The sequence below is a fragment of the Mchenga conophoros genome, linkage group LG12 (assembly GCF_057382185.1).
Source record: "Mchenga conophoros isolate Kocher_MC1m ecotype Shallow Benthic linkage group LG12, M_conophoros_male_GT1.1, whole genome shotgun sequence".
Taxonomy (NCBI): Eukaryota; Metazoa; Chordata; class Actinopteri; order Cichliformes; family Cichlidae; genus Mchenga; species Mchenga conophoros.
Window position 1 is genome coordinate 35,735,820 of NC_140537.1, and position 16,199 is coordinate 35,752,018.

At 41.1% G+C, this 16,199-nt stretch overlaps 1 protein-coding gene across 1 annotated transcript; it reads left to right on the plus strand.

The window, feature by feature from the left end:
- Nucleotides 1-2,441: 2,441 nt before the first annotated feature.
- Nucleotides 2,442-15,244, plus strand: fgf5 (fibroblast growth factor 5). Its single transcript, XM_085293197.1, has 3 exons — nt 2,442-2,672; nt 6,196-6,299; nt 14,369-15,244. Exons 1-3 carry the CDS (start codon nt 2,462-2,464, stop codon nt 14,738-14,740), a joined length of 687 nt encoding a protein of 228 aa, XP_085149323.1. The 5' UTR covers nt 2,442-2,461; the 3' UTR covers nt 14,741-15,244.
- Nucleotides 15,245-16,199: the final 955 nt, after the last annotated feature.

Sequence of the window (16,199 nt, forward strand, 5' to 3'; positions counted from 1 at the left end):
CTGAAAACAATGAGGGATGAGATTACGATGAATGTGTGTGAAGATAGAAAATTAATAAGCTTAATACAAAACACGTGCTAGGGTGACCAAGAGTCAGAGAGCACAGGTTCAGATGGACGATTTTAAACTGTTCTACATTTTGGCACTTTGAGCTGGCTGACAAATGTAATTTGAATTGAAATGGTGCAGGTAAGGAACAGGTAGATCATACCGTGTGCCAGAAAATATACAATTTAATGTATTTATAATAATGCACATGTCTGTGTCTTTTTTAGGTGTCCTTTCATGAGAGTTTAAAACAAAATCTACTAGGATCTAATTGCCAGTTGATCATAAAACACTACTACTGCTACTGGAGCAAGAAAGGAAGGGATGCTTTCATGGAGGAAAAATTAGTTTGTGAAAGATGAAAAGAAGTTTGAGGGGAAGTTTAAATACTTGCATACTTCCAGTGCTTTTGAGTGCATGAGAACCTACAAGTACCCAGATGCTGTAACAGTCAAAAAAATCAAAAAATCTTAGCTATATAGAAGAAAGCAAGAGCCTATCAAACAACTATCAGCCACTAGGCATGATAATCATGATTAAACCTAATGATCATTAGATCTAGAGCAGTGGTTGTATTGAAAAGTGGGCCTGACAGCACCCCCACCCCACCCCACCCTCAGCCGCCACTCCCCAAGACACCATCTTTTCAAGCATTGAGAGAGAGAGTACATAATCCAACAAGCACATTTGTTTGAGCCATACACGGGGCCTTATTATCCCTTTGCTGCAGCTTAGCAAGAAAACTGTGTCAGATCTCAAAAAGGGAATTTCACACCATAAATAAATAAATAAACACATTTGACTTGTGCAGTTCTGCTGGACAACTACTGAATCCTGCCAGGTTAAACTAAATGGGATGGCTGATGTGTTTTGGTCAAGTTTTTATTTGTCATGTACACGTAACAAATCAGAAAACCAGAAAAAGGAAGATTCGTCTGTCACAGGACAAACATTCAGACTGTGGTAAGCATCAGTTTCAAGATGACAGATTACTATATCTAAGACATTTTTACACATTTTTAGACACACATAGTAAGAAAAGCATAGCTGTTATCAGTTACATTAAGGAGGTTCCCTTGACAAAAAGCCAGAAAGTAAGAAGACTTTGAAGCTGATGCATCCAGATTGATCCTTTTATGATTTACCCATGCTTTTCTTTCTGTGATGGGTCAAAATGCCCATTTTATAAGTAAGAAAAACATAAAAAGACATTTAATTGTTTACAGATTAAGGCTTGACATGTTTATCCTCAGAATGACAGCTAGTGTAGTAAGCAGTGAGAACGGGCACTGACTGGAAATCAAGCAAAAGGCAGTGATCTCTGCAGAAGCTGTTCACTTGTGTCATTTCAGGTCCACAGGAGCTGTGATCTTCTAACAAACTTTTTTCGCTGACCTTGAACCAGTAAGATAAAGCCTGACAAAAATAAATATGCAGTTCTGTACAGAATCACGTAATCTTGCATCTTTGTGTTACTGGTTATAGGGCATGTTTTTATTTGGGGCTTTCAGTGTTTGGGCACTTTTCCTGGTAACATCTACTGCAAAAACAGCCATCCTAACGGGGTCGTTCAACAGGTTCAAGGGGATATGACTTTTGAAGTAGCAAAAGTCAAACTTGGGTGGAAGGGAGGGAGAAATGTTATACATAAATATGTTACTCATATATCTTCCTTATATTATTTATTTATTTATTTGTTGCATTAATCCACACCACAAACAGATAATTGCATTGTCTCTCCCGCCACTGTACACTGCTCAGAATACATTAGTCAGCTTGACGCTTGTTCACCAAATGTGTGGACGCATCAGATGAAAAGGTGGACTGAGGCCTATAAATACGGCTGCCTGAGTGTCCGGTGAGCCAGTGTTAAAACCCTGCTGTACCACCTGAGGATCTCAGCCCGAACCTCTCTGAATTCACTCCTGCGAGCGGTGTTTCATTATTGCCGTCCGGTGTTTCTTTTACGGAAAGAAGCGTCCACAGCGAAATATTTTGTCCTCGTCGCTTCAAGTGCGAATTAATCGCGTCCACGCTCTATTAACATGTCGTTTCCCTGTGCGTAAAATGCCGCGCTCAGTGCGTCCTGGCGCGGACGATTGCTTGGAAAATGTGCGGTGTCTGTCGCGTTTCCATCACGCCCCGCTGCTGTGGGTCGGTGCTGAGCAGGAGTGGCATCTCGGCGACAAAATCTGGATGAAAGAGCGTCCTTTAGAGCTCAGGCATGCATCGAGAAGTGAGATCATTGGCGTTATAAATATCCCCGTGCCAGCAGAACCACTCCAGCTACTGCAGCCGGGGTAATGCCTAGGAGCGCTGCATGCAGTGCGTGCGCACGGTTTCTGGTGCTCAGATCTCAGGAGCGAGACCAAAATGCTAGAAGTGGCCTCGCGGGTGTCTCCTTTTTGAAAGAATGAATGTTCCTCTTTACCTTCTGACCTTCGCTCACTTGATTTGCACCGCTGCGGGAGCTCAGCACAACTCTTTGGAGCGCCAACTTCTGGAGGAGGGGATCCGTTCGGGACGCAGGACTTGCAGACTCTACTGTAGGGTTGGCATCGGCTTCCATCTCCAGATTCATCCCGACGGTAGAGTCAACGGCAGCCATGAGCCCAACCAGCTGAGTAAGTCATTCAGTCCGGCCTCACTGTGCACGAAGCAGCCTAACTACTAATTTATGAAGGTCTGAGGCTTGGATGAATCCGGTGCGTCCCGCTGAGAATGCGCACTTGGATCCTGTGTTTGTTCCAATTGATCCCCGTTCTGTCTGCAGCGATGTCTATTTTGACTGCCATCCCTGCAAGTTTGAACAATGATTTACACATAAAGACGGTAAGGAGCGCGCTGCTAAACTTAGGCTGCCCGAGCCTGTGAAATATCTGAGCAGGCATCTGTTTGACGAGCCTTGTTTGTGTCTCTCCGGGGATGTTGGCAGGTAGACTATTTGTAGAAGTAACAGGTGCAACAGGATGTATTGGACTGCGACTCAGCACGACTGACATAATCGCAACAACGCGACAATATGCACAAAAAAACAGATTTCTTTTAAAACGTTTATTGTTTGTTGTACCTGCAAAGTTAATGATTTGAGCTGCAGACTCAAGTATTAAAGTGAAATTGATTTTCAGATGATTTAAGAGAAATGAGATTTTGGAACCACAAACAAACGCTGATGTTTGCAGTGCAGATATTCGACTTAAGCGTCATCCTGCACGCTGGATTGTTTAGAGCTGAAATTCTGAAATATTAATGATCATGAATGACAAAGATCAAACAAACGAGTTGATATTTGTTGTTGCTGATAAATGCATAACAGAATTCAGGAATCACAGAGTAATATAGTTAAATGTATAGGTTGGGTATGAATCTTACAGCTGCCTGTGTGTTTCTGAAGGGACGAACTAAAAAAAATCCCCCTATAGATTTGGAAAATTGAATTATGACTTGAAATGTCTGAGGTGTAACCATTTCCCCCTGTTTCAAATTCATTTACACCTCTACAGGGAGATGACTAACATCACAGTTTCACTAAATAATCTGACTTTTAGAGCATGCCTGGCACTTTGAAAGCTATCTGTTCACACTAAAAACTCCTTCACACTCAAGTAGATGTTGACCATGAACACTAGTTTCTAAGTGACAGCACAAAGTAATGTGCAATTTGACAGTAAACATTTATCTAAATAAAAACCCTTAAGGGAAAATGAACTGTTAAATTTAGCTGTTTCAAAATGCAAAAAGTCCCACCTCTCTGTTTATGAAGTCCTGTGTCAGCTAGGCCACAAAACTAAAGCCATAAATCAGATTTTCAGCTTTTACTGCACCATCAGATCCTTCATCGCTCATCCGTTGACGAAACAGCAAAAGCTCACCGTGAAAGTGCACTTGTGCCTCCATTTCATGGTCCCCTTTAGAAGAGTTGTCAGGTTACATGGATTTCAGCCATGTGGTTTTGAAGCCTGAATGACAGGGCAGCAGACTAGCAGGAGACTGGGCGTCTTGGATTTGTAATATGAAGATTCTTTTACCATCACGCAGCATCAGATTCAACTCTTAGATTTAACTCAAATGCTCACATTCGAGTTTGGATGCGAGACCTTTCTGCTTCAGGACAGCGGTTCTTTATTTATTGATTTATTTCTGTGTGGGTCCAACAGTGTGTGTGCATTTTTGGGGAGTTAGTTTCACAGTTCATTATATTTAATCTTTTGTTTAATGCAGAGGTTCTGGGACTTCTTCTGGCATTGACCGCTTCAGAAGCAGAAAAGGATTTATGCCCCACACCCCACAATTTACAGTTTTCTCAAAGTTTTTTTTTTTTATCATAAAAAGAATCTGATTGAAATTTTAGTTACATAAAGATCAGCACAGCTGCATTCACACAGTCTTGCTGTTTATATTTCCCTCATAAATCATATTAAGCTTAGGTTTTCTCTATACTTTTGTATGGCATTCAGTCATTACTCTCCCCTGCAGTAGTCTCTGAGCCTGTGTGTTGTTCCTCTAATTGAAAAAAAGTGTATTTATCCAAGTTTATTCATGGCTCAAATACTCACATAAGCCATCAGCACAGGTAAGGTTTAGTTCAACATGCTATCACTTAACCCTGTAAGACCCAGTCCATCAAAAAATAGCCAGAAAATTCAGATTTTTTTAGAACTGAGATGTTTATCAACCCTTATAACAAAATCCACTTTTTTTTGCTATATCATGCTGTGTATGATATATTTTTTATTATATTTTTATTATATATGTTTTGTATCACATTTGTATCAATTGAGTGTTTTTGGCAACTTTTTGTTAACAACAATGTTAATTTTAGACAAAAAAAAGAATTTTGTCCATAACATTTTGAAATTATGGCGAGCACTGATCATGTCTGATCATGTCTCAGAAACGTATTTATCAAATATGATACCAAGGGTATTATAGGATCAACAATATCAAGCTTTTTGATGCATGCTCAATCATCCAGGAAAGTAAATCTCCAAAAAGTTGATTCCGTTCATCTGGACGTAGCGTTTTGTGGGAGAAACGTTTCGTCACTCATCCAGGTGACTTCTTCAGTCTCAGCTGACTGCAGGTTTCCCCAAATCTTATAAACAGTACATTTGCATAATGACTGAAACCAGCCCACTGAAGGAACAATGGGCTGGGAGGTCAGCAACTTAATCTTAATTATGCAAAGTATCATAACCACTGATCAACAACCACTGATCAAAACCCACTGATCAATGACCACTGATCAAAACCCACTGATCAATGACCACTGAGATTAAGTAACTTGGATGAGTGACGAAACGTTTCTCCCACAAAACGCTACGTCCAGATGAACAGAATCAACTTTTTGGAGAATATCAAGCTTTGTTAGCAAGATAAACTAATTTACTAATCATAACTAAAGGAATAACTTTGTGGATGGTCTGTTTAAGTAGTCAGCTAGCTGCACTACAAATCACTGACAATCCTCCAAACGTGGTCCAGTTCAGTGGCATGTCCAGTTAGGCACGTGCATTTGTTCAGAACATTTCATATGGTATATTTGATGTAAATAACAAACACTTTGCACATCTTCATAGTAACACTTTAACGGTACACTTTTACGTTTGCATAAAATGTTTTCATTAATAATAAAATGGTTTTGCTTATTATTTTTGTATGAAGCAACTTTGGTATTTGGCCCTTCAGTGTTCAGCCATTAAACACGCCATGAACACTGAAGGAGGCGATGGTGGCGATAGGTTTGTGCCTCAGGAGGTGTTCTTCTGTGGCCCCCAAATATTTTATACACCAGTATCCCTCAGTTTGGTTCTTACTCATAACAACTGATTCCTCCAAAACAGCCCATAAAAATCTTTCGTCATAGAGATTTGGAATAATTAAAGATAGAACTACTGCTCCGTGTTCCCTTTTTTCTATTCATGCAAACACTAGCGATCTAAAGAAGCCTACTAAAGAGCCCACTAAGAGATAAGTCTCAACGGTGCAGCTGAACAGGATAATAGCGCTGACATGACAGCAGAGTAGATCATGTCAAAGTCTGTTATTCGGAGTGAGGACGAGCAGCAAGAGACAGAAAATCACAAGACGAGTAAAAATACATCCTGTCACCAGTCAATCATCAGATCATGTTGTTTGTCCTCTTAGGTGTCCTGGAGCTCTTTGCGGTTTCTCAGGGGGTCATCGGTATCAAAGGGGTCTACAGTAACAGATTCCTGGCCATGAATAAAAGAGGACGGCTGCACGCAACTGTAAGTATCCCACTCAGTTCCTACACTATTAAATTCACTCAGCACATACAGTGTGTGGATACTTGAGGGGGCACAAAGCAAGTGCTGACTGGAATGTTGTTGCCCAATTAAGCAGCTTTTAATATGATTAATTAGTTATGTGCAGTTTGGATTTATAAAGGTCAGGGCCTTACTAATGTTTACACTGTCATATATGCTTATATATTGTATGTTCATCATATTATTATTGCTAGCAAGCTGCCTTTTTCCATATCAGGCAGACACTGATCAACATTATCATCCAGCTGCAGACCTGTAATTACAATGTGTATTCGTCCACAAACTATTAAAGTGGATTACACAGAACACTAGCAGGGATATGGTGAGTGTGGAATCCAAGTGAAATCTGGTAACTTGCAGTGATGACATGTGAATAGTTGATGCTACAAAAACTGTAACTAATAAGTTTTTGTAGTTTGAGTTTTTGTGCCAAACTCAGAATTAAGTTTGCCACTCAGATCATGGCAGATAGCTGCCCTTCACTGAGCCTGGTTCTGCCGGTGGTTTCTTGCTGTTAAAAGGGATTTTTTTCCTTCCCACATTTGCCAAGCCCTTGGTCATAGAGGGTCGTCAGATTGTTGGATTTTTTGTGTATTATTGTAGGGTCTTTACCTTCTAATATATATAGAGCATTGTCATGACTGTTGGTGCTATACTACTAAAGTCTTTGTAAGCTACCTAAATGAAAAACATGAGGACAAGACGTGGATACAGACAATTAAACATGAAACGCTAACACAAGAAAGAAGTGGGACATTCGGTATGCTAATGAGCGTAAAAGCATTTGGTAATGATCTGTATTAAACTTGTAAATCTTGACAGAGTATATGATCGATTATTCAGAAAGCACCATTATTCTTTGTGAGTGCACTAGCTAACTATAGCAGCTTGCTAACACATAGCTAGCTTTAGCTTTCTAAGAACAAACTACATATGGAGACAAATACCTGCTACTTGTAATTATGCTCAAGTGTTAGTCACTCACCTTGTTTGGTTAGTGAATATGCCGCTCTGTAGCATATAGTGTAGTGCACTGGTGACTGCTGCTGCTAGAAATGGGTCTGTCAAGAAGTGTAAAGCTGGATGAAAGTGGCAAATGTCTTATAAAAACATACCTGCAAAGACCTAAAAACTTTAAGTATTGTCTTTGTTGACCACTCGTCGTGCTCTGAGACTTCCTGCAAACATATAAACTCAGCACCAGAATTTGTTAACGGTTATTTTCTGCTGATATGATGCTGATTTCTGCTGGAATCAAACATCGTTTGGACTCGTGGTGCATTTATTCATTAGAATCTTTTCTGTTTGTTTTATTTATTAGCTTGTGCAGCTTTATATCTGTGCTGCATAACAAAAATCCCTAAATCTGACATCAACATGTCAAGGCACACTGCTGTAATCTGTAGGCACAGTTTTGAAGATTTTCAAATTCCCCCAAACACACAGTAAGCCCAAATCTACCCACAGCAGCTTGGCCTTGCCGCCGTGAGCAGGCCGGACAGCCAACAACCAGCCGCACTGACGAGTCATCAGCGGGAATCTTGGCACGCACAGACATAGAAGCAGCTCCCGATTAGCATGTGCTAATGTGAAGAGCAGATTAATTCCAGTCTGGGACGTCTGATAGTATAAAGAGGAGTGAGCCATGAACTGAAAATCAATATGCTGAGTAAACAATCAGCTGGACAAGCAACAATCAGAGAGCCGGAGCGTCTGTGAGCTGCAGCGGTGCTCACGCTGAGCGATTTATGGCCCCTCAGCTCCCAGCATTGTTTCATGAAACCATGTCAGTGGGAAGCGATGCAGCGTTTTCCCTCAAAGTGGATTCTCAGCCACAGCTTGTTATTAAAATTATACACATGTGACTGTGTGCTATTCACCAGCAGAGATTTGTTAACCAGCTTATATTAGCCCTGAAATAAACTTTTTCGAGGTCTCAGTTCTTCGCAAACAAGATTTCAATGTAAACTACATCAGCTGGATATTAGGAGAAAACAATGTGACATAGCGCTGTTGGGTATTGCCTCAAACTAAAGATAATTATTTTGTTCTTCTGGAAGTCTTGAGTACACAATCACCAAGGCTGTGGAACCACCACAACTGTGTTTGGCTGACACTGTGGAAACCTTTAAAAAGCAGTTAAAAACTTAATCAATACTTTTGCATTGTTTATATTGTCTATTTTATTACTTAATGTTTTCTTTATTTTAACCTTTGTGTACAGCGCCTTGTGACTGCCTGTCTACGAAAAGCGCTTAATAATTAAACCTTACCTTACAATCATCACTGGATCAGGGATTTTCTGCTTGGTACCACAACTCCATGCCATGAACTGCATGGCTTATACTATGCAGAGGTCACCGACACTGTAATCCTAATCTGTTGGTGGTTTTGTGTGTTTTTTAGTTTATATGGACCAAGCATCACACCTTAATGTTTCCAAGGATTATTTATGGGCCCCTACAAAAGTGTTCTTGATATACCGTCTCTGATTTTGAGGCCTCGAGATGAGTGTTTTCACAGTCACTTGACAAGTGAAGTCAAATATGCCACAGATGGTCCTCAATTCTGAGCAAAAGCTACACTTTGGAGAGTGTTTGACCCAATAAACTCATCAGGAAAAAGTGTTAACAGAGGTCAAATCAGAAATCCTTTATCCCATAGACGAGTACGGGAGCAGAAATCTTCCTGCAGCTGTAGGTATTGCAATCTGGTGGCCTTAACATAGAATTCTGGTTTAATGCAATTTGCACTGGCTTCTTTTCCACTCTGGAAGCTACATTCATGTTTTATAACCTCATAGATCATGAGTGTGACCACAAAACCTTTTACACTACACTGGGTACACTGTCATTGGCTAACGATGTAGTTCTAACTATTTTAACCTCATTTTTAACTCTAATGAGGACCATGAGTCATACTGATAAATTTCATGTGTTCGTTATGACTTGAAAGTAGTGACTGACCTTATGAACTCCCCAGGAAAGCTTTTATTCAGACTATAGAGCAAGAAGCCATAGACATTTATACAAATGAGAGTTGCCTCCTGCTGGTTAGTTGAAGGAATGCATGTTTAAGCCGCTTCAACATTGGCCTCACTTTCAGATCCATTTTCTATATATAGCATATTATTATCTGTAAAATAACTCTGAAACTTTCAGTGACATCTGCCTTAATAGGTGGAGTTCAGATTTTTTCTTGTCACATTTCAACACTTTGCTGCCTCTGCAGGATGATCTCAGGCTTTTACGCTTATATTCTTGTGCACATTGCAGCTTATATAGTTGATATTTTCTTTCTTTGTAGTAGAGCTTCGCTGGTTAGATGCCTCGCACTCTGATAGTCTCGTTGCTTCCTGCAGTTGGAGTGTATTTTTGCCTCCAGAGCGGCTCTGCCTTCAGAGGAATATTTGTACAGTTAAACTCCAATCTGTGACTACAGCTGCACTGTGCTATTTAACTGCCTTAATGATTTGGTGGATGTAAAACCTCGGGGGCCTCAGGCTCAGGCCTCGCGGCAGGGTGTCAGGTGACGTGCTGAACTGTATCTGTTGCATCGTCTGTCATATTTACTGTTTAGATGTTTTCACAGTGGCAGTTTATTCGCTGAATAATGGGCGAGGAGACAGATGCACATTGCTCTGCGTGACCTACTCAGCAGGCTATCGCAAACATAATCTTCTGAAAGGTGAAAGGGTCGCCAGCATTTGTTAAACAAACAGTGAGGGAGGGGTTATAGATAAAAGAGAGAGTGATACACACATACATAGCTAAAAGCAAGCCTGTGTAGTGGCAGAAAATACCACTAATCACTTTAATTTGTCACAAATGAAATAATTAATTAAAGAAAGGCCTCACCACCAGGAGCTGTGCTCAGCCTGCACTTCAAAATGTGAAGTAGAGTCCTTCAGGAGACACTTATCATCACTGAGGCACAAAATAATGCCAGGTGTTCAGGCCTTTGATGACATCTCTGCCATCAGATCAGATAACCTGACTAACACAACAGCAGGATCGTGTGTGTGAGTCAGAGGGAAACAGAAGCATTACAAATATGTCAGGATTTGTCTTTTTTTTCTTGTTTCCTAACAAACAGAACAGAGAAGCTATTAAGTAACTAAATAATTGATCGTTTAAATTAAAACACTCATGCATTATATCCTTTGTTACAATAAAAAGTAATCTAATGTATTACTTTGTAACAACTGGTCTCCTTTTATGCAAATGATTGTATAAATGGAACTGTATCATGTACAGTCAAGTTATATACCAGGTTCAGAGAAAGGTGAGTTAAGTTACAACTTCATGTTGTTGGTTGAGTATTTCTGTAAGTGCTGAAATACTAAGAGTATCCCACACAAACATGTCTACAGCCCAAAGTTAATTATGTAAAAAAAGAGAAAATAATTCATGCCAGAGATCAGAGGAGAATAGAAAGACTTCCAAGTGATAGGAAGGTAACAGCAGCTCAGATAACCACTTGTTAAAAAAGAAAGCCTACCAAAGAACATCTGTGAATGCACAGCACACTGAACTCTGAGCGAGACGGGCTACAGCACCAGAAGACCACGCTGCTTGGTCTGATGAGTCTCAGTTTCTGCTGTGACATTTGGAATGCAATATGACGGCATGGATCCGTCCTGCCTTATATCAACAGTTCAGGCTGCTTGTGGTGATGTAATGGTATGGTGGATTTTTTTCTTGGGACACTTGGTATCAAATGAATATGTTCAAAGGCCGCAGCCTACATTAATATTGTTCCTGAGCACGTCCATCCTTTATGACAGCAGTGTACTCATCTTCTGACGCCTGTTTCCATCAGGATCATTCGCTATGCCACAAAGTTCAATTCAACACAAACTAGTTTCTTGACCATGCCAATGTTAAGAAATCAGTTGCAGTCAAACAGCCTCCACAGTCACCAAAGCTCATTTTGACACTTAGGTTTCGGTTTTTATTTAAATAAACTGAACTACGCTGTATGCTTTGTTTCACTATATTTCAGTAAAGGATCATTTTAAAATCACAGCACATTTAGTTGGAAAAATGTAGGATGTGTTATGTCTTACCTTTGTACCGAGTCTCTACAAGATGTTTGATATATATATATATGTATATATGCGTGTATATATATCAAGGATCATGGGAACGGACCCTTTAAAAGACTGTAACCTATCCTGCAGGGTAGGAGCCAGGTTAAACAGCTGTACAAGCATTATGATTTTTACAATGAGATCTCTGGAATCTGGCTGCAGCTATTAAATCCTATGAAACGCAGCACGGGCCAAATCTTCTTCTTGGTATGCATGCTTATGTGTGTATACGTGCCTGCATGTGTGTGTGAGAGAGTACATTCATACACGCTCCAGTGGATTTGTTTCCAACGTCTAATTCCCCGACTGGTTCCAGAGACGGTAAGTTGCTCAAATGTAGCATTTCATTTCAGTCCACCCACAGCTGTGACTCTGGAGTTCTATACTTTTTTCTTAAAATCGTCCTTTAAAAACAACAACTAAAAGAAACAGTCGGTCACTTTGAATAACTTAAAGGTTTGCGCTGTTCTGCTGCGGCCGCAGTGCACTCTCCTGTGACTGGCATGTTTACCGAACGCTGTAATGGCATCATTTTCTGCTATGCTGCACTCTTCAGCAAAGCAGAACAGTTTGTTTTATTTCAGAATGGCAGGAGGTTATACAAGGAAGTCATGCTGCAGCAAGAAAGCCGGCATCCCTGGGTACATGTCAAAGTTTCCCACCCGAGATATATTTAGGCACAAAACGGGAACATTCAATGAATATCTGCATCTCTGTGCATGACACGTGTGCAGAATGCAGTGCTGCATGCCAGTGTTACATTTTTACATCTCTTTCTAATACTTTGGTAGACAAAGTCTGATCAAACCTGCGACCCAAATAATACAATTTTGATGCAGTCCAACTATGTGCGTCAGGTCCATCTGGAAAACTTTAAGCTTTATGGTTCTTCTTGGATAACCAAACTATCGCAGGCATGTTAAGCAGTGTTTGGGAATAATATTTGGATCATTTAGATTATTAGTAATAATTCATTAAGGATTTTACTTTGCAGACTTGCTGATATTATCTGCACTATTCATACACGAGTAGTCTGATTTAAACCTGCCCCATTCCTCATCCTCTGTTTGAGAACCTGGGTGGGATGAAAACTTTTGTTTCAACATGAGGAAAAATCCATCTTATCCAACACAGTTTAGAAAAATACAATAACTCTGCTGATTAAATTGTAAGAAGAAGAATGATCATAAAAACGCCGGCCCATGTCTTCGTTCTGAAGTTCTTCCTGAATGAGTTCAATAGCAGATGCCTTTTGAGTTTTGTGGCTTTGCTGCTGTCAGTGAAGGTGTGACTGTGATAATGAAATCATGTAGATCAGGGGTCCCCAACCTTTTTTGCACCACGGACCGGTTTATGCCCGACAATATTTTCACGGACCGGCCTTTAAGGTGTCGCGGATAAATACAACAAAATAAAACTAGTACCAGTACCAAAAAAGAAGATTTATTCATAACACACGTGAAAATACTCAGGAAAACCGAGTTAACGATAAAAACGATAACAAAATAACGCTGGAAACCGATAAAAACCCTGAAAACCATACATTTCACACCTGAGCCTCAACTCTCGCGGCCCGGTACCAAACGACTCACGGACCGGTACCGGTCCGAGGCCCGGGGGTTGGGGACCGCTGATGTAGATGACTTATTAAACCCATCACCAAGGAGTATCTGATGCTTCTGCACATCTGTTGCAATTATTGCAGCACAAGCATGACCCAGCTGTCTCATTAGAAATGTAAATTCATGCTATTTTTATAGTGTGTGCAGGTCCAGGTTCAGTTCAGGTTTCTGTAAGTGGACCTGAAGGTAGAGTTTGGTAGGTGAACTGTCAGGCGCAGTGGCCCGTGGACATGGAATGGACTCAAGTGCAGATTCAAAACCGGAGGCCAGGGGTGAGGTGTAACGAAAAGAGATTTTATTTTACAATGCTCAGAGGCTAACAGAAAGTGCAGACTAGAATCAATGAACATAAACTAGATGTCTGAGGCGAGAGAAAAATACTGTGATGATAACTAGATGGCAGGGATAACTGGGTGCAGGTACTGGGCAGGGAAAACTGTGGCGGGCCAGGGCACTGAAACAGAGGACAGAGCAGTCAGGGGAATCCCACAGAGGGTTGCGAGTGAATCTAAGGATAGTACACTGAGCTGTCTTACAAGCTTGCAGGTGGGGGTTGCGTGGAGGGGGGAGGCAGGAGAGGTCCAGGTGGGTGCTGCATGCAATGCAGGGAGGCAGGCAGGAGAGAATGGCAGCTCCAAAACGGAGAGGGGTTACCGGTGGCAGCAAACTGGTATCCAGGAGAGCTTGGTAGGTGGGTTTCAGAGGCTGACGAGAAAAACAGAGATACGGTTAATACACACGATTAGTCACCAAGGAACGGACGTGAGGCCGAGAAATGACTAAAGTTGGCAGATAATCTGGTGAAGACCAGTTGAGTGCGCCGGTGATAAATACTGCTGGTACGATTGCCATCAGGTGAGGAACAACAAAGACTCCACCCAGTGGGGAGGAGCTGATGCTGTGGAAAACCACCCAGACCACGACATGAACAGTAAATCCTCACGTGTGCATTTCCGGTTTTGCAGGAAAAGGACAAAAATCTCACAGCAAAGGAAATTTGTCACAGAAAGCACAGAAGCTTTTCACAGTAGTTGTGTGTATGTGCTGATGTGAAAGTGAGATCTTGCAAAAAATGAAATAAAATAATAATGCTAAAAGATTTAGTAATGACTTTTTCTGTGTCCACTCACAAGGTAAACAAGTTTAGGTTACATTACATGTTTGGATATGCACAGATCAAGAACCACGTGTGTGAAAATGACTTGGGACTGTTTGCAAATACAGCAAGGTTCAATTATTCAGAAAACAAGAAAGAAATACAAGAAAATGACACGGAATAATACTTGTTAACACCCTGCATTTCCTTTCTTTTGTAGGAATGGTTCACGGATGACTGTAAGTTCAGGGAACGTTTCCAGGAGAACAGCTACAACACTTATGCCTCAGTAATCCACAGGAACCACAGGACAGGTCGCGAGTGGTTTGTGGCCCTTAATAAGAGGGGGAAAGCTAAAATGGGCTCCAGCCCCCGGGTCAAATCCCAACATGTCTCTACCCACTTCTTGCCCAGGGTCAGCATGCACGATAAGGGCGAGCAAGGCTTCACCATCACAGACAGGAGCAAAGAGAGGAGGAAAACCCCACTCCCACCACCTCCAAAGCCACCCGCGGCAAAGGCAAACATCCAAGCAGGAACCACACCGAGGCATACGCAAGTCAAGTACTGGCCCAAGTACAGGTTTGGATAGGTTTATAGAAATTGGACAAATGGACGTACCCCATAAACTGACAATGGTTATTTATCACATTCAAAGCATTCCAGGTATCTACAGACTGTGTGAAAAACCTCAAAGGGCTGACAGGTACAACTGCTGAGCTTTTCTTTTTTGAAGCTATGACAATAGCTGGATGCTGTGTTTGAGTTAACGATGCTCTGTCACGTTTTACGTCGTCATCCGTGTACATACCGATGAAGCTGAAATCCATAACATTAGAAATATTCTTGATGAGGAGTATTTGACAGAGAGACTTTCAGTTTGTTCTGCTGTCTTGCAAGAATAAGAATGATGCTCTTAATCTTGCAATAATGACACTACCCCCCCTGGCTAAACAAAAGCGATTTCGTTCAGGACCACTGGTGGATAGGAGATTATTTCTGTCTGCAGTAATGTATTTTTGGTCACGTGCTTCTGTTCTAGACTGCCCCACCCATCCATGTGTCCAGGTGGAAAGCATAAGGCAATGTTGCCTGCCTCCTCATCTTTCTATGTTCATATATGGAAAGCTAGAAGTAAGGGAGGACAGTACCAAGAACCCTCCACACAGAACAGCAATGACAACTGATCTGAGATTCACTGAGTCAGATGTGACTTGAAAGGAAAAGCTGAGGCTGCGAACTGATCTGCCAGTATCGCAGCTTGACAACATGCTATGACTGATTATGACTCGAGTGAGGACTACATAGTTATTTTGTTTTGTTTTGTTAAATGATAAATAAAATGATGATCAAATGAAGCTGGCGAAACACCATTGTGACTTTTCAGTCATACATTCTTTGTATGGGGGCCTTTTATTCTTCTAATAAAACATGTCATTTCAGAGGAAAATCATTTAAAATTTGCAATTATTTTATGAAATTATGTTGCGTCTAATTTCATTAGGCCAAAAAACGTATCTCAAAGTCCGATCTGAAAAAGTAACGTTTTATATTATGTCTAAAATTAGCAGGGAGGTGACACATCTAAAGCAGATAATGGATTTCAGCTTTAAACACTAAAAAATAATGAGGTCATGAATATTTTCATGTTGGTTAAGTCACACATGCTGTGATCACTTTTTGATGTAATCTGTATTTTCAAGCCACTTTTTGAGATATAACAATGTCTCTCAGTGATTCAGCCTGAACATACACACCGGCCAACTTTTTAGGAACACCAGATTTGTGATAATGAGCAAGAAAACGTGGACTGGCTCTCTGGAGGCTCCTCTTTTTTCTTGGACAGCTGTGAGGGATCATGGAGAAAACTGTCCATCAAAACTATCATTTTAGCAACCGGCTGTCCCCCCAAAAAATCCAGAGTCACGACCTCCCAGCATTCCACCCAGGAGGAGCGCACACCGCCGTCACCACAGGGATAAAGATGCCAAGAAAGAGCCGCCGCTTGTGTAGAGGAAGGTTCAAGCTGTAGGTGTATCAGATGGCAATGA

Bases quoted from the DNA above. Each gene is read 5' to 3' on its own strand.
- fgf5 (XM_085293197.1), top strand. From the start codon at position 2,462: ATGAATGTTCCTCTTTACCTTCTGACCTTCGCTCACTTGATTTGCACC. The intron at 2,673-6,195 runs GTAAGTCATTCA...TTGTCCTCTTAG, and splicing joins CCATGAGCCCAACCAGCTGA to GTGTCCTGGAGCTCTTTGCG. The intron at 6,300-14,368 runs GTAAGTATCCCA...TTTCTTTTGTAG, and splicing joins GAGGACGGCTGCACGCAACT to GAATGGTTCACGGATGACTG.